The 26,093-nt window shown below is 43.7% G+C and overlaps 1 protein-coding gene across 2 annotated transcripts in view; it reads right to left on the minus strand.

Moving 5' to 3' along the window:
* The window catches only part of Phf20 (PHD finger protein 20), a 103,866-nt gene that overhangs the window by 19,857 nt on the left and 57,916 nt on the right, over positions 1-26,093 (minus strand). Inside the window, exons 5-9 of one of the 2 annotated variants that reach the window (XM_055602251.1) lie at positions 21,326-21,405; positions 18,110-18,497; positions 13,060-13,173; positions 12,098-12,286; positions 10,502-10,681 (exon numbers count right to left, since the gene is read on the minus strand). In XM_055602251.1, the coding sequence (XP_055458226.1) occupies positions 10,502-10,681; positions 12,098-12,286; positions 13,060-13,173; positions 18,110-18,497; positions 21,326-21,405 (951 nt within the window). The remainder of the gene's footprint in view (positions 1-10,501; positions 10,682-12,097; positions 12,287-13,059; positions 13,174-18,109; positions 18,498-21,325; positions 21,406-26,093) is intronic. The other variant, XM_055602252.1, reaches the window with a different exon arrangement.

A 26,093-nucleotide genomic window follows, 5' to 3' on the forward strand; every position in this document is an offset into this window, starting at 1 on the left:
AGGAAGGAAGGAAGGAAGGAAGGAAGGAAGGAAGGAAGGAAGGAAGGGAGGGACAGAGAGAAAGAGAGAGAGAGAAAGAAAGAAAGAAAGAAAGAAAGAAAGAAAGAAAGAAAGAAAGAAAGAAAGAAAGAAAAGCTAGCTCTGGTAAATAATTTTTGCAAATACCATCAAAAGAAAACAAATATTTAAAGTCAGTCTAAGTCAAACGGTACATTTCAAAATCTTCATTGGATTAGAGATCTCTAAGTTATGCAATGAGCTTCAATAAAACTACAGCATAGACACATGCCAAATCAGAGGGCCTTCAACACATTTTCTATCCATGCTAAGAGACAGAAAAAATCCCAAATAAGCAACAGGTAAGAGGGAAGGTACCTTGAAATGAGATGGGATACATGCTGTTCAGATACAGAACTCCAGAAAAGGACATCAGTGGAGAATACAAAATTCAAATCTCTGGTCTCACTATGTAACCCAGACTGGCCTTGAACTCATCCTGCGTCAGGGTCCAGAATGCTACGATTACAGACAAGAGCCACCATACCAGCACTAAAATTCCATATTAAAAATAAAAATAAAAAAATAAAAGCAGCAGCACCAGCCTCAATGACAGGTGGATCTGTGAGCACAAGGTCAGCCTGGGCTACATATAGAGAGAACCGGTCTCAACTCAAACAAAAAGGCTTCTTCCAGCATAGGTGTGCACTCATGCACAAACACACATACACACCCCAGGCTCTCTGGAATTTCCTCCTCTTGGATCTATTAGGTTGAACAACAAAAACCTCTCATTACATAGTTATTTTCATTATTTAAATTTTTTTTATATGTATGGCTGTTTTGCTTGCATGTATGTTTGTGTTAGCTACCCTGGAACTAAAGTTATAGGTAGCTGTGAGCTACCATGTAAATTCTGGGAATTAAACCCAGGTCCTCTGGAAGAGTAGTCAGTACTCTTAAATATTAATTAAGGTAACTCCCAATATTGGCTACTTCCAATTCCCTTCCATAATTTTTCGACAATCCCCACAACTTCAACTACTACTGCATGAACAAACTTAAGGTCAAAGTGCATCAAAGACCGCCAGCAACTACCTGCAGATGACAAGAGGTCAAGTACAGGCATAATGAGGCCCAACATTCTTGTTTGTTTGTTTTGTTTTCTTGAGACAGATTATCTTTATGTAGCCTTGGCTGTCTTTGACTAGCTTTGTAGATCAGGCTGGCCTCAAATTCACAGTGATCCACCTGCTTCTGCCTTCCTGAGTGCTGGGATTACAGGCGTGCATGACCAGCTGAGACCCAACATTCCTGAAGTTTATTTGAAGACCTGGGTTGTGATCCAGGTCTTGTAATGGGAAAGTGACTACCAAAATAGTAACATTTTTTAATTAAAATCTATGAGCTGGAGAGATAGCTCAGTGGTAAAGGGCATGAAATGTCCCTGCAGAGGACCCCTGGGTTCAGTTCCCAACACCCATATTAGGCCTGGGCTTCAGTGCCAAACCACCTGTAACTCTAGTTCCCGGGAACATAACATCCTCTTCTGGCCCCTGTGGGCACTGCACACAGGCACACACCCCCACCAACAATAACAGTAATTTCAATGTGGGCTAATTCCACAAAGAATCCTCATTCTCACTAGTCAAAAAGTGAACCCAGCCATGTATGGTAGTATGCCAGTAATCCTAGCACTGAAGAGGCTGAGGTAGGAGGACTGAGAGTGTGAGGCCAGCCTGGGAAAAACACCAAGTTCCAGGCTACCTGGATATAGTGAGACCTTGCCCCAACAACAAATCACAATAAAACAAGGGGTCATGCGGTAACTTGGCTGGCAGAATGCTTGCCTAGCATGCACAAAGCCCTGTAGCACTGCATAACCCCAGATGGCACACCCTTGTAACTCTAGCACTAAAGACATAAGGCAGGAGAAGTAGAAAGTCAAAGTTAGTCTCAGCTACATATGGAGTTCAAGGTCAGTCTGGGATGCAGGAGGCCCAGTTTAAAACAAAACAAACAAAACTGCATACTTATACATACTAGACAAACCACATAAGGCAAGCAGCAGTGGCCCAGAGATGGGCTATGGGCTTCAGAGCTGAATGGCCTGTTTTAAGCCCTGGATCCCTGACTTACTCCCTCGGTTTGCTCGTGTGCAGGCTGGAGATCATAAAGGCAGCGATGTCACTGAGTTACAAGAACTGAATGAATTATATGCCAAGAGGGTTTTAGAAAGTGCTTAGCATCTAAGTGCACAGTAAATATGGGCTGGTAGTATTCTACAGGATTATTTTGTACTAATGAGCACCTTTTCTGGAATGAACCTGAATAATAAGCAGAAGGAGCCAGCCCTGCCACCCTGCATCCCCCCCGGAGACTCAGGCCGGGTCGGCACTTTAGCTACACGTCTAAGCTGCCGAGGTCAGCCTGGTTCTTCAGTTTCTTGCCTATAAAAGTGACAAAGCCATTAATTCCAAAGAGTTGGAGAGTTAAAGATAACCTGTGTACAAAGCAGGAGATCAATAAATGGAAGATGTTTTTCCAACATAAAACACACCTCCAAAAGCAGGTTCTTGGATCTCTAAAATTGAATGGAGACAGCTGCTACAATTATCAACCAAATGTGAACAGTTTCTCAGTTACCTCTTGCACATCCTGGCTGGGAGAGCTTACTTTGTAAAGCCCTCAGTTTTGCCTATGTACTTTTAAACATGTGAAATCCAAGATAAAGCACAAAACTCCTCGTGTGTTGAAGCAGCAGAATCATTACCCCCTTTAGGAGCATCTTTTATTGGGACAGTGAAAATTTTTTGGAAGGAGTTGGGACTCTTTCTCTCTATGTAGTCCAAGCTGTCCTGAAACTTGCTATGCCAGGGTGACCTCAAACTCACTTGTCTCTGTCTTCCGAGTGCAGGGATTAAAGGCACGTGCTACCATGCCTCACTTTAAAATGTGTGTGTGTGTGTGTGTGTGTGTGTGTGTGTGTGTGTGTACGTACTGCCTGCATGATTCATGTATAGCATGTTCATGTTTGGTACCCACAGGGGCCAGCAGAAGGGGTTGGGTCCTCTAGAACTGGAGTTATAGTTACAGATGGCTTTGAACCACCATGCAAGGCTGGCAGTGGAGTCTGGCACCTCTGCAAGAGCAGTGAGTGCTCTTAACTGCTAAGCCAATGAAAGAGCAGTCCAGTAGGTAAGGGAAGCCCTCACAACAGCCTTCAGGCCAACATTAATGAACCATTTTATACTTGATAAGTTTCCTGAGCCAACGAAATTTCATCTTTATAGACTACCAATCTCCTAATCATTTATCTCCTTACTTATAAATAGATTCCAAGGTCAGTCTGACTCTGCTAAATCGGGTCACACAGGACAGTCTACCACTCCAGCAAGCTTCCGAAAAGTCAAGGTCAATAAAGCAGGAAAAACTGTCCCCAAATCAAAATTCCTGATTCTTCTTTCTGTTTGAGTAGAAGGCAAGACAGCCGTACTGCCAAGACAAGCAAGCCTGGCACCTAGGTGCCTCTCAGAGATGATAATGCCAGGATCAGACAGGCTCAGGTGAGCAAGGAAACTCCTTAGGGAAAAGAAACTGCCAGGTGTCACGAAGACAAAGCCCCTAGCCAGCCAAACCAAGAGCTCTCTTCAAGGACGGCAGTGTAACAGAGCAGAGTCTGTGCAGGAGTAAACCTCAAAAGATGGGCAACCTAAACATCAACTCCTGGTGTCTAGGTAACTGGGCTGGCTTCCAATGAACCTAGAGGTCACCCCCTTGTGTAATTTCTCCATTCCACCCCTCACATTTGAGTGGCATCCCTGAGTCGTCTCTAGCACAATGTGGCACAAGGGGCATAGCTCCTGTTTGTGAGGCTTACGTCTTAGTAGGCGACTCTTCTCTGCTGGTTAACAGCACAGATGACCAGAAATGCCAGCAAAAGAGAGGCTTTTAGTCGTCATCACCTTCCAGGGACTAAAGACTGAGGTCCTCCCCAAAAAGTTTCCAGATGGGAGGCCAGTCCTGCATAATCCCTGACTAAGTCACCCATAGACTATGAGAAAATAGAAATGTTCGAAGCCTTTGTGTTTGGAGTGATACTATTACAGTGTAATAGAGCATGCAGAGTGGGATCAGTGGCCTTATTTCCTAGAGAGAGATTAGGTGTATGTGTGTAGTGAAATTTCTGGTTTCTTTAAAGACCCAGTTATGGAACTATGCTTTTGGTTCAATCCCAGGTGGGGGATAATCCCAGGTGGGGGAAGAGGTTACTTCAGAGCAGGTGATTATGATTTGCCTCGTGCACTAGCAGGGGCACCATCTTTGCCAGCTGCAGGTAGTTTAACTCTGGGGAGTCTGGAGACAGTGTAAATGCCAGAGCCAAGAGAGGGACAGCAGCAACCTGAAGAATAAAGTGGCTGTTGTTGCAGTTCGATGAGAAGAAGTTGGAGATATCCTGACTATGAGGACTGGATTTGCCCTAAGGAACCCAACAACCCTAATCAGCAGAAAGAAGTCTAAAGAGACCTATGCCCCATCCCCTCTAACCTTCTGTCTCTCCTACCAGATGTTGGAAGGGATTCGGTTGGAAAAGAACTCAATAAAATGAAATATGCCTACATATGTGTAAGTGATGTCACGGAAAACCAGGGCCATCTGAACTCCCTCCTTGATGCAGAGGAATCGGGCTCTGTCTCATCTGTGTCTCTGGGGAGAGAGACAGGGCTTCCTGGCTACTAGCACACTCAGGTCGATGGAGGCTAGTACTGCTATAATCATATACACCTGGGCTTTTCCTTTTCTAATAGATAGATACTATCTCATACTTCTAAAAAGCCTTATAAATTAGGTTAGTATTTTTATTGTTTCATTTTGCTGCTACAGTGTTAAAGAGTTTTGAATCTCAAGTTTTATGCATGATTGAACTATACCCGACACCCAGCCATTCAACTATGTTCACCGTAAAAGTCTATTTTAGGGGCTGAACAATGGCTTAACAGTGAAGAGTTCTGGCTGCTTTCTTCCAGGGTCCCGAGTTCAATTCTCAGTATCCCAAGTAGTCGCTCACAACAGTCTGTAACCCCATTTCAAGGAGCTCTGAAGTTCTCTTCTGGCCTTCAAGAACACGAGGCATGAACGTGATACACACACAGATACAAGCACAATACTCACACATATTAAAAAACAGTGAAAACGCTAGACCTACTTTAATCTCTTTTTGTATGCCCACTGCCAAAGTCTCAAAACCTCAGGTAGACGACACTCGTGATTCTCAGACTAGTCTGATGGCAGGCCCTCCCCACCATCTTGTTTCCCAACAAGGCTTCAGCTTCTGCCCCAGCTAACAACACCTGGCCCCCGTGACTGCTCCGTGCTCTCACAGCTCACACCTCCGCTCATCCCGTACCCCTCCCTGCCACCCTTTCCTGGCTCAGCCAAGTCTTCACTTCCATCCAGACCCAATCATTCGGCATGTGGGAGGGCTCCAGATGGCCCTCTCTGGCAGGGATCACAGTGCCATCTACTGCTGGCACAATGACTACATGCTGTACCTTGTCTCTGGCGCCTAGCATCTGCTGCTGGATCCTGTTACCTACCAGTTCTCCAGCAGATGAAAGAAGCCACTTCTCACTGTCAGGTGTTGACTCAGCGCCAAGACCTAACACAGCTGGGATCTCTATCAGCCAAGAAAGCATGCAGCCCTGTGCATTTGCACCTTTTGACATGTTCTGTGAGGTAATACCATAATAAAGTATTTTTAACAGATTTGTGAAAGAATAACTTGCTCCATGCTGAAGCAATAAAAAACAATCCAAGAGGGTCCAAAGAGATTTCAATTCCTAATACTAGCCAAATATTAAAACGATAAATTTAAATGTGCATAAATTTATCAGTTAAATTATAGCAAATCTGTACTATGTACCTTTTTAAAATTTAATTTATTTATTTATTTCTGGTTTTGAGACAGGGTTTCTGTGTAGCCCTGGAACTCGCTCTGTGAATCAGGCTGGCCTCCAACTCTGAGATCTGCCTGCCTCTGTCTCTCAAGCACTGGGGATTAAGGAGTGCACCACCATCACGTAACTTTTTCTTTATGAGACACAGTCTCCTAAAGGCCAGACTGGCCATGCACTTCTTTTTGATCCTCCTGAGTGCCTGAGTGCCATACCTGGTTTATGTGGCTCTGAGGTTTGAACCCAGGCTCCCTCCAAGCTAAGCAAGCACTCTACATGGGGCCTAGATCCCAGGCCTGTATCACGTAATTCTAAGCAACCATTAAATAGAATAGGATAGGAGAAAACTTGCCTAGCATGTGTGAGGCTGTAGTTCCCTCCCCAGCAGTACAGACGGGGATGAGAATGGGGACAGGAAGTGAGCCTACACACAGTGGCATAGGACTGTAATGCTAGCACCTTGGAGTTAGAGCTAGTGGGATCAGGAGCCCACCCTCATGTGCACAGGGACCTGGAGGCCAAGCTGGGCCACACAAGACCCCGTACAAAAATAAGGAAAAAGGGCAAAGAATGAAGCAGGGCTGCATTTACTAACCTGTTTAACCCCTAGCTACAGCGCAAGATGAAAATGGCAAGCTGTCACTACATGTTGAATGACCCCATGTATGTTTCATGTTGCAACTGAAAACAACAACGAAAAATAAGACAATTAAAGAGCCAGATTTAATGGCCCAAGCCTATAATCCCAGCACTTAAAGAGACTGAGGCAGGAGGCTTGCTGTAAGCTTGAGGGCAACTGGGACTGCAGAGTAAGACCCTGTCTAACAAAAATAAAGAAATGGCTAGCTTTTTACACAAAGCCTTCAGGCTAACTTGGCACTAAGAACCCTGAGCCTGGTGGCCGACAAAGGAGACAGGAGGGTCAGGAGTCAGAGATGTCTTCACCTGCACAGCAAGTCCCAGGCCACTCTAGGATAAGAGAGTCTGCCTCAAAAATAATTAAAATTCATAAAGGGACATTGGAATTTTCCCTGTCAACTTTAGAAACAAGAGCAGAGACTACAGTGACTTGGGTATGGCAACACCTGTTTGTAATCCCAGTACCAGGTGAGTTTGTGGCTGGTTGGGGGCTAATACAGGAAGGCTTAAAACATGCATGGGGGCACTCGAGCCCGTGAGCACATACACGCCCCCCCCAACTAGAAAGCATGGGCAGGCCAGGGGAGGGCAAACCATGTTTAGCTCTAAAGCCCCACTTCCTCTTGTCCTACAGGGTGCTGCTTCAGCACATTCCCACAGAAGAGAACAGTTATGGAAATTCCATCAACTAACTTTGGTTGATGCTGAGAGAGGGTTTCACTCATCGCCCCATACCAGCCTTGAACCAACTGTGCAGCCTAGACTGACCTTAACTCACTGGGTAACCAGGGTAGCCACAGACTCCAGCCTTAGCCTCCCAAAGTGTAGGCATTACGATGTGAGTCGCCATGTTCCTCTTCTTTGTACTACAGTTACATTTTCTTTCTTTCTTTCTTTCTTTCTTTCTTTTTTTTTTTTTTTTTTTTGAGACAGGGTTTCTCTGTGTAGTCCTGGCTGTCCTGGACTCGCTTTGTGGACCAGACTGGCCTAAAACTCAAAAAGTTTGAGCCTCTGTCTCTGGGATACAGGCGTGTGCCACAGCGCCTGGCAGTACTTACAACATTTTCACAGGCCTGAGAAAATTACAAATGAGGCTTACTTAAAAATACATGCAGGGCTGAGGGTGTTAACTCATCAGTGTAAGCCTGCTTGCCTGTACAAAGCCCTGGGTTTAGTCTAGCACTGGAGAAGCAAAGAGGCACAACAAGGTGTGTAGCTCAGTAGCAGCGTGTACACTCACGAGTAATCTGTGGCTCAGTGCTCAGCGCTAGAAAAAAGATAGCACAAGGTCAAACAAGAAGGCTCAGTCAGTAAAGGTGCTTGCTGTATATGCCTGACAATGTGATTTTGATTCCCAAATCAGAGAAAAGGAAGGAGGAGAGAAGTGATCCACGATGTTGTCCCCTGACCTCCGTGGGTCTGGTCTCCCCGAGAATATAAATTTCCGCAAACCAAGAGGAAGCACAGAACATTTACTCCACAAGATGGCAGTGCTGCCCGAGCACCTGGGCTGGGCTTCGGCCTCTCCTCTTGATGTTGTCTAAGCCAACTCCAACTGCTGCCTAGGAGGTTATCACTCTGATTTCTCTCATGTGACTCCATCTGCGTTTAGGAACACCAAAGCAGTGGCCTGGAGAACACTCACTACCCATGACTGGGCTGCCCCTGTTCCCTGCAGCTGTTTTGCTGACAACCCAGCCCATTTCCTGCTCGCTTATATAATGACTGCATTCCTGGCTCATGAGTCTTCAGCAGTCTTCTTCCCAGTAATCTTTCTGTATCATCTGTATTTCCCACAAAGCCCTGTTCCAAACAAACCCCAGGGACAATCCTCTGCTTCTGGGACAACACACTTCTCCCCTTTAGCTACAGAATTCCAAAGCCCCGCCCCACAAGTCCTGATCACCTTTTGCATGCTGCCCTTTCAGATGGACACACTGACAAGTACCTGGAAAGCAAGTAGGCCTGCACTCACCGTACCCAGTTCCTCAATGCAGCAACTCTGCTCTCTTTCCCTTGCGCCCTTAGCAGCTAGCAGTTAACAGGTGGGACAAAGACAGCACAAAAGGGCAGGGGATCAAACTGGCAAGCCCTAGGAGGGGCTAATTTTACCTAAGCTGCTTCTTGAAAGTCAAGATTTTCCTCCACAAAGTTCTCAAAGCAAATGGCCGAAGACTGACAGCAACTTCCTTGTTCATCCTTAACCTACTTTAGAAAGCCTGCAACCATGTCAGAAAGCACATAACTGATGGTCTCGTGGGCTACACAGTTTTGCCTCCACCTCTAAATGCCCACTTGCTATCCACCTTCCAAGACCCTTCTTCCATCCTGCCTAAACACCAGCTCTTTCCCAGAGGCAATTAAGAACACTAAGATTGAGTAGGTCACACATGACTGTAACTGAACAGCCAGAACTCTTTAGCACACAGGAAGGGCTCAGAGAGTGAGTTCTGTGTTCAGTTCCTCCACAGCAGGCACACATGGAGTTCCAGAGTCTACATTTTGATAATCCATTCTGTTGGACAGAACAACAGATAAATGTGGTTGGTGATCCTGCGGGCTATAGACACAACATTGCAAAGTAAAATGATTATACATCTAAGACTCTCTGCTCAAGAAAACAGAACCATATATGGAGGTTTATACTTGCAATCCCAGCACACACAGACTGAGATGGAAAAACTGCCGTGAGCTTAAGAAAGCGCAAGGTAGGCCCTGTCTCAAACAAGCAATAGCATAAAAAAAAAAACTGTTTCTGAAAGCTAGAACTCCTGTAGCTGTTATGCTACACTAGTTAACGGTGCAACACTTGTTAGCTCTAACATGCCGGTGACAAGTATCTTTCTGTTCATTTTATAACAGACAACCAGCCATCAAGACTATGTAGGTTAGTGCTACTGATCTAGGACCCACAGAGTCTGCATTGTGTTACATGCAGAGCATTCACGAACAAAACAGTTTAGAATAAGGTCTGGAATGTGCATGTAATATCTACTGATTAAATGAATAGAAGGACAACACACACACAGGGAAAAAAATGAGAGTTAAAACTGTAAAATTATAGAAAGTCAGTGGGGTGTGGTGGTGCACACCAGGCCTCAAAGACAAATCTAGGACAGGCAAATCTACACAAAGAAACCCTCTCTGAGGGCAGAAGGGGAATTCTAGAAAGTTAGGAGAAATCTTTTAGAGACAAAACAGTGGAGACACTAAACAGGTTACTTCTTTGAACTGATCAATAAAATTTCTAAGTTCTTAGACAAATTTACCAAAAGGAAATATAGTAACAAAATCAGAAATGAACTAAGTATAACATTAAATAAAAAAATTGGGGCCAGAGTGGTGGTGCACGCCTCTAATTTCAGCACTAGAAAAGCAGAGGCAGGCAGATCTCTGAGTTCAGGGCTAGCCTGCTCTACATAGTAAGTTCCAGGACAGCCAAGACTACATAGAGAAACCCTGTCTGAAACATACATAACACACACACACACACACACACACGCAAAAATCAGGATTTTCCATTTTGTTTATTTCTTTTTCTTCTGATAAGAGTCTCAATGTGATACTCTGGCTAGCCTAGAAACCTCCTCAGAAATAAGGCTGGCTTTGAACTTGTGATGACGCTTCTATTTCTACCTCTCCAATGGAAAGACTATGGTATGGAGGCCTTTAAATATTATTAATAAAAGACAGAGAAACATTTTTGGAAAAGCAATCCCCCCCCCCCCTTTTCCAAGACAGGGTTTCTCTGTGTACCTGGCTGTCCTGGACTCTTTGTAGACCAGGCTGGCCTTGAACTCAGAGATCTATCTGCCTCTGCCACTTCACCCACCTAGAAAAGCATCTCTTAAAAGCCACACAGTCAAAATAAAAGCACAAGCATAAAGCATGATTTAGTTCTAAACACGCACCTTCAACAGTTGGAACCTCCTGCGCCTCAGGAAGAGGAGACGCAGCTTCTGTTTTTACAGTGTTCTCTCCCATTGACTTGCAGTTCAACTCCAAGCCTGCAGCCCCCAGTCCATCCCCAAAGGGGTGGCAAGTTAATGCAGATGAGACCTGGCCAGTTTCCAACGGAGATGTCAACTGACCTACAGAAAGAAATAAAGAATGCTTGGGAAACACATATGTATACAATCAGGAAATCAAGAGTTCCAGAACAGACTAAAAAGCCAGAGACACCTTAGAGGACAACACGGAAGAAAACACGTCAGTGGGATGGAGGGATGGCTCAGCAGTCAGACCATGCACTTCCCAGCTCCCATGTTAGGCAGCTCAAAACTACCTGTAACTCCGAATCTAGGGCTTCCAATGCCCTTCTGTAGGCACTGGAACAGACACATATAGACACATTAAAAGAACAAATGAACAAAAATCATGAAGGGAGGGAAGGAGGGAGGCAGGGAGGCAGTATAGAAACCAAAAGAAAAAGACCAAGATTGCTAACACACGTCTTTAATCCCAGCACTTGAAAGGCAGAGGCAGGTGAATCTCTTTGAGGTCAAAACTCACCTGACTACATAGTGAGCTCCAGGACAGTTAGAGCTATTTAGTGAGAGCCTATCTCAAAAAAAAAAAAAAAAAGGCTGGCAAGATGCTTCTAGACAGCCTGCAGTCCCTAGTGCCACTCAGCAGAGAAGAGAGTCCACAAGCTATCTTCTGGCCATAAGTGGCATGGCACATGTGTATACATACATGCAAAAAATAAATAAAATGTAAGGTTTTTTAAAGAAAGAAAGAAACCACCACAAATGATCCAGACCCTCTGGGAAGAACAACATGCCATCAAGCACGACGGCACCGTGCATAGCTGGATTTCAGAACAACCTAGGAGCACCGGAGAAATGGTTTCGTAGTTAAGAACTCTACTGCTGTTGCACAGGGACCGAGTTCAGTTCCCAGCACTCACACTGGGCAGCCCACACCACCTGTAACTTCTGCTCCAGGGAATCTGGCCACCTCTTCTGGACCCTGCGAGCCCCTGCATGCATGCACACATATACCTGAAGAGTTACTATTATTACATTCAGTTGTATTTAGTGTGTATTATTATTGGTGGCTTTGTTTGTTTGTTTGTTTGTAGCCTTGGCTGGCCTGGAACTCTTAAAGATATGATTGCCTCCTGCCTCCACAGTGCTGAAGTTAAACGTGTACACAACCATGCCCAGGTGTGTATGAGTGTTTTACCTGCACGACACCTGTGCACCACATGCATGCATCTGCAGAGGCTGAGTCAGCTCCCTAGAACAGGAGTTACAGTCGGCTAGAGGCCGCCTAACCTGGGTGCTAGGAACTGAAACTGGTCTTCTAAAAACATGTGCCACTAAGTCATCTCTCCAGCCCTGTACACTCTATTTATAATATATATAGTAACATTTTATATATGTATATGTGTGTGTGTGTGCTCCATACAATCTAACACAGAAGCCAACACGAAGAATCTAAATTGGTTCTTAGCAGACAGGCACTAGGCTGATCAAATAATTCCAAAATAGACACTGACTTACCTTCAGAAGGTTCCTTGGCACTGGGTGACTTGTCTTGTAGAAGATTCGTATCAACTGTGTGAACCAGATCAGGTACAATTGAATCAGGATTTAGGATCTCATGGGTCCCGTTAGTGGACAGCCTGGAGGACCGTCTCCTGGAGAAGTCTTTGTCAATGTTTGCAGAGCGGTTTTTTGACTGTTCTTGGGCTGTAAACCATTAATAGAGCTATACTCAGAGACCAACAAAAGAAAGACTTCCACTAATGCAGACTTCTGAGCTGGTCACTTCCAGGGCTTTCCTCCAGAGACTTCTGGAATGGCAGACTGAGCTCCTTTCCTAGCTTGCAGTAAAACAAAACCTCTGCTAGAACAGAATCTAACCTTGTTATGGATTCATAGTCTCGGCTAGAGACAGCTTACAACCAAATGTCAAGAAAGCAGACACTGAGATGTGTCAATCTTGACCATAGTCTACTTAGGAGCTTCCAACATAAAAGACTATATGCTGACTCCCAAAGTCAGCCATGGCTTATGAGAATCTTATTTAAAAAAAAATCTATTTCTAATGTTCTCTTTGCTTTTTCAGACATGGTCTCTCTATCTAGCCCTAGCTGTCCTCAAACTCAGAGATCAGCCTCCCTCTGCCTCCCTAGTGCTGGAGCAAAGGCTGTGTGCCATCATGCCTGACTATAGTTTTTCTCCCTAGAGGCAATCAATCCACCCTTACTAGGCTACGTATTTCTGGAATCCAAATCAAGTATACTTTATGGAAGCAGATATACTATCACTGAGCCCATCACAAATACAGTCCTCATTGTTTCTAGCAGAAACTACTGACTCAGCCACATTCCACTCAAATTAGTTCATGTACTCAGTGACAGTCATTAGTGCTTGTAAGAAACAGGTGACAGGCAGATGCAAAGACTGACCCAAATAATTTACCAAATTCTAGCCACATATACATAAATTGGAGAACTCACATGAAGTTTTGTCAAGCCGGGGACGCTTTAATGGGATGTCACTTCCTTTTGATATTTTCCGTCTTCTCAATTCCAATGTTATTGGTTGCAAAGTTTGAGAGTTTGAATCCACAGCTGTAATATACACAAAGCACACAAAATACATCACTTCTCAGTGCCTAATTCTCTATCTTTATATACAGAGAAAGAAGACATCCTTATAGATATCAGACACATTAAGACTAACGCAAAACATAAAAACAATAGACAAAAAACAAAAAAACAACAAAAAAAAAAAACCCCAACAAAACAAAACTACATTATTAAACTCTGTAAAATGAACATTTATACTTAGGGTAAAAGACAAGACAATGAAATAGGTGAGAAACTGCTTCCCTGGGAAGATGGTGGTGCTCTGCAGACTGGCTTCCTGTATCTTTTTGTGGTCATGCCTAGGACATGGTGCTGCTGCACCTTCTCTTTAAAAGATTACACTCCACAACACGACCTCTTAAAACATGAAGGTGCATAGACAGCATGAAAGTCTGCTGGCAGGGGACAGAGAAGGGCCAGTGTCTTGCTAAGTTACCCAGGTAGTGGGGGATTTGTAATGCTGCCTCAGTCTCTGGAGTAGACAAGATTGCAGCATGCACTGCTGAACATGCTCCTGTAGTCGTTTTTTTGGTTTAGGGGAGAGAAAAAAATTAGACAGTATAGTGAGCCTAAGCTGGTCTCAAGCTACAGACACAGCAGGGAATGACCTTAAGCTGATGATCTTCTTGCCTCTATACACTGAGTCCTGGGGTTACGGGCAGTCACTACCAAGTAAGACTCCTGCAGTCTTAGAAAGGAACAGGGTCTCACACAGTCTAGATGGCCTTGAACTCTATGTAGCCACCCCCGCCCCACACCTCTCAAGTTCTAGGATTACAGGTTTGTACCACTGTGTCTAACTCCTTCAGGCATTTTGAGCATCAAATCTTTTAAAAATTAATTTATTTTTTATTAATTACCGCTTATTCTCTTTGAAGCATCAAGTCTTTTTAAAATTTGCTGACGAGTCCAGAAAAAGAACAGAACTAAAACTAAACAAACCCCGACCTAACCAGTACTTAGAACATGCACCATGCAGGCTCATTCTTAAAATGTGTGTCACAGATTAGGGCTTGATAACTATTTTCAGTGTCTACCTGGTTTTAGGTGTCTTGGTTTTTGTTTATTGTTTTGAAACTCTAAATGAAAGCCAACCAAATGTCAGGGGTCTACTTCCAACTGTGCCCGAGGCATGCTAACTCAGCAGGCACTAAGACCCTGGAGAGTGCTTCATTGTCTATTTTTAAGCCTAAAGAATAAGTTCTCCCCAAATCTGAAAGATGGAAATCCAAAAAGAGACAAGATTAGGGAGCCTGGAAGGAAGGCAGAACTAAGGGATCTAAGGAGAGACAAAAGAAGAGAGAAGAGGGATGGGAACATGAAAAAGAGGATAGGAAAGAAATGGAAGGAAAAAGAGGAAAGAAACCACATAAGATAGCAGCTTTTGGGTGGCCATGTCAGAGGCAGAAGGAGAGGCAGAGCAGAGCTCGGAGGGGACAAAGCCATTCTTGTCTCTTGCTATATTCAATCTTCCCAACATACCAACATTATTCTATTCCATGTGGTGGAATACACATTCCAAGCTAAGCATTAACGCAAACAATCTGCTCTATATAGCTCAGATTCTACTCCCAATCAGATCTGTGCAGGGAACTCAGGGCTCTACCAGGCCAATGAACCCATGTTCCTAGCTTTCTTAAGGAGCCTGAACTGTGTATGCAGCAGCAAATAAGCCTCTTTTCCTTTTGAGACCACATATGAACAAAGGGCCTACACAGAGCCTACTGCTTCAAGGCTCCCCAATACCTCATATGGCAAGCTCATTAAGAAGCTCAAGCCCATTGTCTGCACACAGGTGCTGAGCAGGGAGCTGCACAGACAACGGTCCTTACAGAGCCTCAGCAGAGTTAACGGGAAACTTGGGAAACACCCTTTCTCTCTAACTGTGCTCTACCTGGTATGCAAGCACACACTTACAGAAGCAATAAATGAAAGCAGGAGTGAAGCTATGGATGGCTCCATGGAAGAGCCTGTCACCAGGGAACAGATACCTCAGTACACAAAGGCTGCAAGCTGCAGCTAAGCTAAGATGAAGACCAGTCTGATTTCTACTAGTTCACATTTTCCATTTCTTTTTTTTCTCCCTGCATAACTGCTCTTCTCCAACTTTCAACAGAACATCAGCTTCAGGGTCTAGAGCTGTAGTGTGGTTGGAGGGCATTTCCCTGTTGTGAGCAAACCCTGGGTTTGACCCCAGCAGAGGGGAAAAGCTGCCCCTCACTCATTCCCCATCTGAACACGGTACACTACCAGGAACACTTCAAACCTCTACATTGTCCCAACTCGTTCTTCATCTTCATCTGGACACAAGGCACAGGGGAGGTTTTCTCAATTTCCCTCAGAAGAGTATGCTGTTAGTACCATTCTCAATGCAGAGGTCACTCAGTAGGGGTCACGCAGGCCTTGGGCACTGGTGCTTAATTCTTTCTCACAAGGCAGTCAAGACAGCAACTAAATTTAAAGGACAGTGCTGTCCAGCAGAAATACAACGAGAGCAACAAATATAAGCCACATGTCACTAAATTTTTAAGTAATCATATTAAGAAAATTTTAAAAAGAAACTAAGTTTAAATATATACTTTATTTAAAGTAATCCACCAAAAAATATTTCAACATGTAATCAATATAAAAATATATACTGGGAGAGGGCTGTGGGTATGGCTCAGCGGCAGGCCTGGCCCTTGCTTGGCATGCAGAAGTCCCTGGGTTTGCTCTCCAGCACGGCCAATAAAAAAACAGAAAAAGAAAAAAGGAGAGCTGGTAGTGGTGGTGCACATCTTTAATCCAGCACTCGAGGCAGGTTGAGGGCAACCTGGTCTACTTAGCTGTCCTGTCTGGTTCCAGGACAGCCAGGGCTACGCAGAGAAATCCTGTCTCAAAAAACCAAGAAGATGAGGGACACTTCTTCTGTGTGTGTGTGTGTGTGTGTGTGTGTGTGTGTGTGTAATATGGGTCAGTGAATGAGTGAATGCAGGTGCCTGCATATCGCAGAGCAAGTGTCTCCAGAGGTCAGGAGACAATCCAGGGAGTTGGTCCTTGCCTTACACCTTGAGACAGGGTCTCCCTTACCATCCTTTGTCTATGACAAGCTGGCACACAAGCCTCCAGTGGACCTCCTGTTTCTGATTCCACACCCTGGGATGGGCAATTAGGACTGCAGACAAGCACAAGCACTACAGTGTCTGGCCCTTATGGGGGTTCTGGACAGCCAAACTCAGGTTATCAGGCAACAAGCACGTTACTTAGCCTTTTTTGTTGGTGGTGGTTTTTCAGTTTTTTGTTTGTTTGCTTTGGTTTGGTTTGGTTTTTAAGAGAGGAGGCACCTATTTCACCTGAAGACAAGTAAGGCTATTACTTGGTTTCCTATAAAACCGATCTCAGATTTGAGAAGCATACTCATGAGAACTACTTTATCCATTTGTCTGAATGAAGTCACTTAATGTAGATGTTTTCAACTAGAAATCAATGAATGGGCTGTTATTCTAGTTTTGACAAAATATATTTTATGTCAAATTTTACATTTTAAATTATCTACTGAGACTTTTTAAACTTGTATGAAAAAAGCTGGGTGTAGTGGCGTATGCCTGTAATATCAGCACCCTGGAAGACAGAGGCAGGTGGATCGCTGTGAGTTTGAAGCCAGCGTGGTCTACAAAGGGAGTCTAAGACAGCGAGAGCTACACAGAAAAACCCTATCTCAAAACACCAAAAACAAACAAACAAAAACTTGAATGAAAATAAAAGATATTGTGGGCTGATGTAGCTCAGTGGTAAGCACACACTTATCGTGGCAAGACTATGGGATCAGCTCCCAGACCAATTACAAGCAACAACAATAACAAAAAAAGATACCCAAACCAAATTATAGATGTTGCTTGAAAATGGGAAGAGGTTCACAGTTTTTTAATGTTCATGCAGAGAATATGCAAAGAAGAAAGTCTAAAGACCACAAAAGCATTCAGTCTTGGGCAGGTTCTATCCAGAGCTACCAAATCATCTGAAGAATGAGTGTTTGGCTTAGCCAAAAAAACAAAATAAACAAAATAAAAATATCAAAACTTGTTTCATCCTTGGTTATTTTAAAAGAATTCCAAGCTTAAACTTTCTTTCTTTTCTTTTCTTTTTTTTTTTTTTTTTTTTGGGGGGGGGGGTTGGCTTTTTGAGGCAATGTTTTATTCTAACACAGGCTGACATGGAACTTACTATGTAGTCCAAGCTAGCCTTGAACTCATTTCCATCCCCCACTTCAGAGTTTACATTTCCTTTAAATAATTGGGTATTATTCCCTAAATTTACACTGGACCCTTAACTCTTACTAGCTTAATTAACCAAAATTGTCTTATTATTTAGACTGGAATTTCCCCATCAATAAACATCTTTTAAAAGCTCAATGTCGTTTTGAGGCAGGGTCTCACCATGAAGCCCAGGCTACTCTTGAACTAATGATCCTGCTTCTGCTTCCCGAGTGTTAGTGTCACAGGTGTGAGCTATGATGTCTGCTTTTTGCTCCCTAGCTCTGCCTTCCTCAGAGGTTCATGTTTATGGGTGTGTCTTTGGTGCTAGGGCCTGAGCCCACGGCCTCAAACAGGCTCGGTGTGCCCTATCAGCACCTCCAGCCTCTGCCCCTCAGCTCTCCGTCTTCTCCTCTGTCTGCCCATTAGGATGTTATTTCCTCAGACTGAGGGTATGTGGCTCTTTCATGGAAGATGAGGTTTCCACCCCAGCTCAGTCATGGCCACACTCCCAACATGGCCACCTGGACACACCTCACCAAATTCAGATCCACAGGCACGATTGGTTTTCAGGTCATAAGCAAGTCACAAACACGAAGGACTGAAGTACAGAAGGTATAAAGAACCAAAAAGGCCACGGAAGAACACTGGCATCACCCATTGCAGAGCCCGCTTGGGAAACTCACCAGTAGGAGCTATGGAAGGGGGTCTGCCTCGTTTTCTTTTTGGCTCCTTCAGGCTCTCTTGTGGGCTCTTCACAAGGTCATTTTCAGGCTTCTTCTCCACCTGGCCATCCCCGGAGTACTCCCTGTCGTTCTCTGAAATGTTCTCCTTATCTTCCTTCTCGTTCTTGGGAAGGCTTTTCTCTGACACTTTGCCCTTCTCTGAGCAGATCAGCTTTCCTTCTTTGTCAGGCTGTTTGGGACGCTTTTCTGTCTTTAAGGCCTTTTCTGCTTTGTCTTTTTTCACGTAGACTGTGGCTTTTCTCTGTTCTTTAAACTTCTCTCGCTTCTCGGGAGATGATGAAAGACTTTTGTGATCTGTCTCTTTAGGCCTAGCATTACCCACAATATTCTAAAATGAGCAAAATAGCGATGAAACACTTTGTGATTACTTGCAAACACAAAATCAGGAGTTTGCTTGCACACTTATGAAGACAATGAAGACACTAAGAGGACAGAGGCCGGTTACACGATGCACTGCACCAGGAAAGTGTCTGAGCTTTGAGAAGCAGCCCCGAGTTTACACACAATTGCCCGTCTCAATCCTCCCAAGACTCTGCAATCTCCCTTACTGTAGGAGGAGCCACATGACCAGTTAAAAGGACACCAACTAGCAGAACCCTGGACTGAAAGCAGTGTTTCTGACACAAGCGAGCCAACTTTCTTATCCAGGGCTTTTCAGAGGTCCAGTGCACACTGATGCCCAGTTTTATGTAGAAGAAAACCAAACTGGTAACTAGAGGCTTAACAGAACCCTGTTCAGAATGCCTAAGCCAGACCAACAATGTCAGCATCCTCTCCTGCTGATGGCTGTGCTCACTCCGGCGAACTACCTCCTGAGGTCCTGAGCTGTTGGATGTTTTCTCCACTGAAAAAGCACTCTTGCTTCTAATTTGTGACTAGATGACTTTAAAATTTATCGGAAAATCTTTTGTCCTAGTGTGGCTGTCTCTTAATACAGTCAACTCTGAAAGTTAGATTTTTTAAGACTACAATTAAATTTATTTACATAGGAAACACTCTTCTAAGATCTCAAGAAAAGAGCAGAAACCTATCTCCATAATATTTTCGCACGGGATCCCTAGCTCACACATTCTAGGCACACTGATTTTTCCAGAAGCAGGAAAGGAATGTTTAAATGATCAGCAGCCAAAGAAAAATTTGTTCCGTAAGGAAAAATTATAAACAGTGAGAATTTTTTTTCCTTAGTCCCAATATGATTCTGAAAAGAGCCACACTGAGAACAATCAGCAATGAGAAGAACAATTAGCAGAAGTATGCAGTATCACCCTCCGGAAGGGGGTGATGTCAGTTCAGATCAAAAGGCTTGAAAGTTCCTACTTCTGAACCGAACTGAATTCCCAGAAATGGAATTTGATAATAGAATAATCAGACATCACAGCTGGATAAAAATACACTGAGGCACACTTGGTACACGCATACTACAGAACACTGCAGAGCTACCAAAAAGTTGCAACTTTAAAGGACAAAGGAACTTTGGGGAATGTTAAATTGTTAAGAAAAAGAACAGTCTATAGACAATAACATGCACTTAACTCGATTTTGGAAATGACACACACATGTTCATAACAACAACAACAAAGAAACCAGCAAGACAGACACAAAGTATAAGATACAAATAAGCAGAAGCCCTTTTTTTGAATGGGCCAGTTTTGCTTTCCTTTTGCTTCTGAGTACTTTCCAGATTTTCTACGACAAACAAACATTCTTTTTATAAACTCAAAAAATGTTGGCGCTAAGGGTCTGTCTTGGTGGCCTGCTGGGACAGAGGTAAGGTGAGACACTCAGAGGCAGCTGGGAACTGAGAAAGTAATCAGCCATAAATCTTTCCTTGGTAGGGCTCTACCTCCAGGCCACGTTCAATTTACTGAGTAAACAGTTAAACCCTATGGGATTCATGGCTCACAGCTGTATTCCCAGCATTGAGGAGGTGAAGGAGGAAGTAACTATAAATTAGAGAAAAGTGTAGGCCACAGTGAGACTGTCCCAAAATACAATTTTTTTTTTAAGTTGAACTTCTGTTATCAGGAGCTGAGAAGCCTCAGGATCTATCCTATCTACCAATTCCAGGCAAGCTCATATTTCTGTTCTTTCATTTGTATCAGTTCATTCCACAAAATTTAACAAAAATGCCAAATTTACAGCCAAAATAACACATTAAGGGCAGGTGTGGCTTCTTAAATGCCCAAGAAGCAGGCAAAATGCAAGCAAGCATCAATCATCTTAGCAAAGCTTCAGCGTTTTCTCAGTGCTGTCTAGGGGAAAACCGGCAAAGGCAAAAAAGGTCTGTGAGGCGCCTTGAAAGGTCTCCTGCCCTCTGCTTATGCAGAATCTGGGGAAATCAGTATCAAGTAGAAGCACTTGATATTCATAGGAAAAACCCAACAGGTCACACACAGCATGGCCAGTCTTGTCAACTTCCGCCCTAAGGGGAGGGAGCATTGAGGGGGTCTCAGGACTAAAACCTTTGGCTAATCTACTTTAGCTATATCGTCAGTAACTATCAGAATTTAAAACAGCCCCCAAGACACTAATATACAAACCTTGTTGTGATTAAAACATGAGAAGGAAAGAGATGAAGGGGGAAGAACTCATAAAGAAAGTATTTCTAGAAGGCTCAAAGCTCTGGGGCTGTCCTTCCAGGAGCAGATCTCCTGGCTCTATGCTCAGGCAGGGCGAATGGGTCCTCATGACACTCCATTTCAAACTAGGTCCGTCTAGCTGACATGGCTGCCAAGCGCACGGCAGGGGCAAGCTGTAAGCTACCATGGCACAGCCCTAAGTCATGTCAAAACACAGCTAGACAAGAAGAAGGTGAGCTCAAGTCCTCAGGTCCTCAATAAGCTCCCTGTGTTGGGTGAGGGTGCAGGAAGCAGAGAAAAGAGACAGCAGTCAAGACACTTGAAAAAGGATGAGGAAAACAGAAACAAATAGTGGGACTGTACTCAGCACTGCGAAAGAGGAGAATCTGTTTTAAAAGAACAAGGTACACAAATATTTACAACTTCTGAAAACTTGTGTTCTTACTCTCTGGTGAAACTACCAGATGGAGGAAATAAAGACTTGTCATCAGAAACACATGTAATGTCTTTATTTGAGAAAACAAAAGTACAGTGTTAGCATAGTTCAGAACACAAAGCACAAAACCACATTTCTCACCTGATCTTTGGAAAAAGCTTTGACATGAATATGTTTGACAGTTTGAACTACTCCATCATAAAATTTCACAGTGTAAGTACCTAAAATTCAAGAAGATATCATGATTTTAACTTGCTGTATCATGAAAGCAGCAACTTTTAAAGAATACAGACAAAGGAGCTCCAAACACAATGTGTGTTTAAAAAAAAGTTTAAGAATCACACTGCAGGTGGATTAGGCACAGTGGTAAAGCATGTATTTAGCATGCACATGACCCTAAGTTCACTTCCTAGCACACACAAGGCAAATTTGGCTTCCTTCATTTATTGGTCAAGATTGGTTTGCTTTTCATCTATACAATTCAAAATTCACTTTAAATTTTTTTATGCTGTTTCACTAAAATAAGAATTATGTGCACTGAATTTGAACCAAAAAAAAAAAAAACAGTGAAAAAAAAAGTATTAAGAATTGAGAAAAATGAAGACTTACTAATTCTTTGATAACATTTACAATTTATTCTTTAATTTTTATTTTCTGTCTTGAAGGGCAGTAATCATGTTTTTTAGAGGTTGTGCGAACCTTAAAATCTATCTTGGTCAAAATACTAAATGCTGCCAGTGAAAAAAATTAAAATTAGAAACCCATATAATGGGGGGAGGGCTGTTGTGGATTTAGTGATGGTTAAGACTGGCCTTGTACATGCAAAAGCCATGCTCTACCACTGAGCTACACCCCAACCCCTCAAATCTTACCTTCCCAATGGGTAAGAGGAGTATTACCCATCCTCTTACATCCAACTACAAAAATCCTTATCAGCTGCATCAAAACCAAAAGTTTTCTAATTTTTACATCTTAGAAGCAATCCATGTCCTGCCCCCCCTCATCTCTTGGGGATTTAGAATAAGAACACAATCACTCTTATCCACTGAACTGCTAGCAATCACATAATAAATCATCAATGATTCACATGGTTCAGGTGTCAGCACCCATTTCCCAACAAATAAAACCCCTAAGAGGTAGAAGAAAAAGATGGTGATATGGACCTCAATTATTTTCCAAGCCTACCTCTCAATCAATCAAATCCCCACCAGCTCTGAGTAACCCACTACTTACCCACTGACACCTGTAACAATTTTTAGATTATGTAGTTGAAAATAGCTGCTGCTCTTACTCACAGCTGTTTTGTTTTGTTTTTGAGACGGGGTCTCATCACGTAACTCCATGTAGCTAGTGCACACTGTGTAAGAAGAGATGGCTTGCTCTCACAGCTAGCGCTTCAACCTGAGTGCTGGGATTACAAGCATAGACCATACACCCATCTCCACACTGTAACAGAAGACCTTCCTACCTAAAAGGTACCACCCAGTGAGCCTCAGGCAGCCAGCTCCCACGACCAACCACAGAACAGTTCAGTATAGGCTTCCTAGCTTCCCAGCTACTGGCCAGTCCCCCTGCTCTGGCCTTCTGAATCCTCATCTGCCACCTGCAGAAATTCGCACTGACAGCTATTGGGGGAAAGGCAGTGAGTCAATGAAGGGCTCTTCCAGATGAGAGAACATGCCTCAACTTCATCCTCACACAGCACACAGCCCAGTGCCCAAAGCTGCCATACCAGCAGGACAGAAACTCCTAAGAAGTGCACTTCACCAGCCTGCCATCTCGGGAGACATGGATTGAGAATCCGTGGAGGCCAGGAGTGAGTGGGGTTTAGCAAGTCCTTCAGTGGTTCTGATGACATAAACCTGAGAACCACCACTGAAGGCAACTGGCAGCTATCCTGCACCTTTAGTCCTGGCCATTATAAAACAAAAGTGTTACCAGCACAGAAGGCAACTGGCTAGGAACCTAGCAGAACACACAGGCAGGCTGGGCCAAGTAGGAGAGCAGCAGTTAATTTAGGCTACCATAAAGGAGAAGAATCATAACTAGTCTCTACACAGGTGGCTCAGTGATGACTTTTTTAGGGGTTGTGATAGCAAAAGTTTAGGCTCCCGTCTTTCCCTGCCTATCGTGAGGGTAATAACTAACCAAAGAGCAACAGCAGACACTGCTACAAAATGCTAAGCAGATGCTTCTGTTTCTATGGGTTTTTAAGATTAATTTATTTTTAATTATTTGCCTTTATTTCTATTTTATGTATATGGGTGTTTTGCCAGCATATCTGTCTGTGTATCCTGTATGTGTGCAGTGGTCAGAAAAGGACCTCAGGTCCCCTGGAACTGGAGTTACAGATGGTTGTGAGCCACCACGTGGGAGTGGGGTCCTTAGTAAGCACACACCTTTAATCCCAGTACTCATGGGAAGGCAGAGGCATGCAGATCTCTGTGAGTTTTAGGTTAGCCTGCTCTACAAAGTGAGTCCAGGACAGCCAAGGTTACACAGAGAAACCCTGTCTCCAAAAACAAACAAACAAAGTGAGAGAGAGTAGCCAGTGCCTTAACCACCACGGCATCTCTCCTCTCCAGCCCTCCTTCTGTTTCTTTGTTGTTGCTGTTGTGTGTATTTTATTTTTGTGGGGTTGAGTTGGGTTTTCTTGTTTGTTTGTTGTTGTTTGGATTTTACTCTGTAGCCCAAGAAGGCCTTAAAGTTACCAGATAGCTGAGGTTGGCCTCAAACTCATGATTCTCTCACTTCAGCCTTATCAATGTTGGGATTATGGACAAGCAGTGACACAATGTCCAGATTCTGAAGACTTCTCAAGGGCTAGGAAGAGGGCGCAATTAAGGACCCCAGCATAATGTGAAAAAGACCAACCCCAGCAGCCTATAATGCCAGCACACAGAAGGTGGAGCCCGAAGGGTCCTTGGCACTTGCTAGCCAGCTACTACAGGCAAATCAACATTTTAGGTTCAGTACAAAGCCTTATCTCAAAAGGTGAGGTGGTGAGCAAGATGGGGGGGGGGGGTATACAGACACACACATATCAAATAAAAAGGTAAATAAAGCCTTCTCAAGCGGCCTGGTACAATGCATCTCTGGCTAACTACGGGTAAAGCTGAGGGAGGACAGCATCAAGACCAACCTCTCCTGTAATATTTTTAATTCAATTTATGTGTGTGGTGTTTGTATGTACATCTATGTACTACGTGTGTGTCTGGTATCCACAGAGAGCAGAAGAGGGCATTGGATACCCTGAAACTACAAACACTTGTGAGCCACCATGTGGATACTAGGAATCAAACCCAGGTCTCGTAGAAAAGCGGCCAGTGTTCTTAAGTGCTAAGCCATCTCTCCAGCCCTTTCCTTCAATCTTAAACACTTAGGTGTTGGCAAGCCACCCAGGACTATGCTGTTAACAAAGGAATCCAGTTACATTAAAAAGAAAACAGGGAAGCTAGGCAATGGTGGTGTAGCCAGCCTGGTCTACAGAGTGAGTTCCAGGACGGCCAGGGCTACACAGAGAAACCCTGTCTTGAAAAAAACCAAACCCGACTCACTCGCCCCCAAAAAAACCAGTGGTCAGACAGGATGACAAGTACCTACACTTGAGAAGCTGAGAGAGGAGGATTGCCTTGAGTGCTAGATCAGACTGGGATACAGTGTGAGAGAATGACTCAAAACAGAAAGTGGGCAGGGGAAAAAAGGGATGGAGAGCCATTTTTAGAGACATTTTCAAGCTCTAAAAGTAGTAGAAGAATGGACCACCATTTTCAGCTGTTCAATGTTCATTTTGAAGTTAACTCATCCCGATGGGAGAAGCCTTACATGAGAGTTTCCTCAAATTCCACATTAAATTTAAGACAGAGCTTAAAGCTAGGAGTAATGCCTCATGCCTAAAGCTTAGCATTCAGTAGACTGTCAAGTCCAGCCAGACATCTTGTATAAGAATGTGTCTCAAAAACAACCAACCAACCACAAAAAAGAGCTGGGATTAGAACCCAAACCTGCCTGCCAACCAGTTCTTTTCCTACTGCTCATTGCCTAAGCACCAGTGACCAAATCCAAACCACAGACCCAGAACACCAGCTGGCCACTATGCAATGAGCCAAACTCTGGCTAAAGGGTTGGAGGCCTCACTACTAAATAACAATATCTCCCCTTGACATCCAGAGGACTGTAAGCCACCATCTTGAAACATCCTCCATTGCTCACACTGTACACAGCCAATCAAATACACCGAAGGAAAGCGGGCATGGCAACAGCCTAACCCCAACTCTGCAGGAAGGCCCAAGTCTACTTTCAAAATTCTATTATAACTCAGAAGAACATTTCCCCTGTGGCTGGAGAGTGGTTAAAAACAAACAATGCTCCTCTAGAAAGTCTGATTTAGGAGCTGGAGAGAGAGCCCAGAGGTTAAGAGCACTGGCTGCTCTTCCTAAAGGTCCTGAATTCAATTCCCAGCAACCACATGGTGGCTCACAACCATCTATAATGAGATCTGGTGCCCTTTTTTAGGATGCAGGCGTACATGCAGACAGAACACTGTATATATGATGAATGAATAAATAAATAAATCTTACTTAAAAAATAAAAAAGAAACAAAATCTGAGTTAGGTTCCCAACACCCCCCATCAAGTGGCTCACAACTCCTTTTAGTAAGCAGCTCAGGGGCTCTGACAATAAGAGTTCTGTGTCCACAAACCACATCTGACAAGTAACATGTAAATACGTGACAGAAATAAAAATAAATGCACCCTTGGCTGAGGATATAGCTCATGGGTACAGCACATACCCAGGATTCAGAAGGCTGAATTCCAACCCCAATAACAAGAAAAAGAAAAAGAAAAAAAAAAAAAAAAAAAAAGCATGGCCTGCCCTATCACCTCTAACCTGACAGAAAGACTACAAT

The sequence above is a fragment of the Psammomys obesus genome, unplaced genomic scaffold (genome assembly GCF_907164565.1).
Source record: "Psammomys obesus unplaced genomic scaffold, mPsaObe1.curated_primary_1811, whole genome shotgun sequence".
NCBI lineage: Eukaryota > Metazoa > Chordata > Mammalia > Rodentia > Muridae > Psammomys > Psammomys obesus.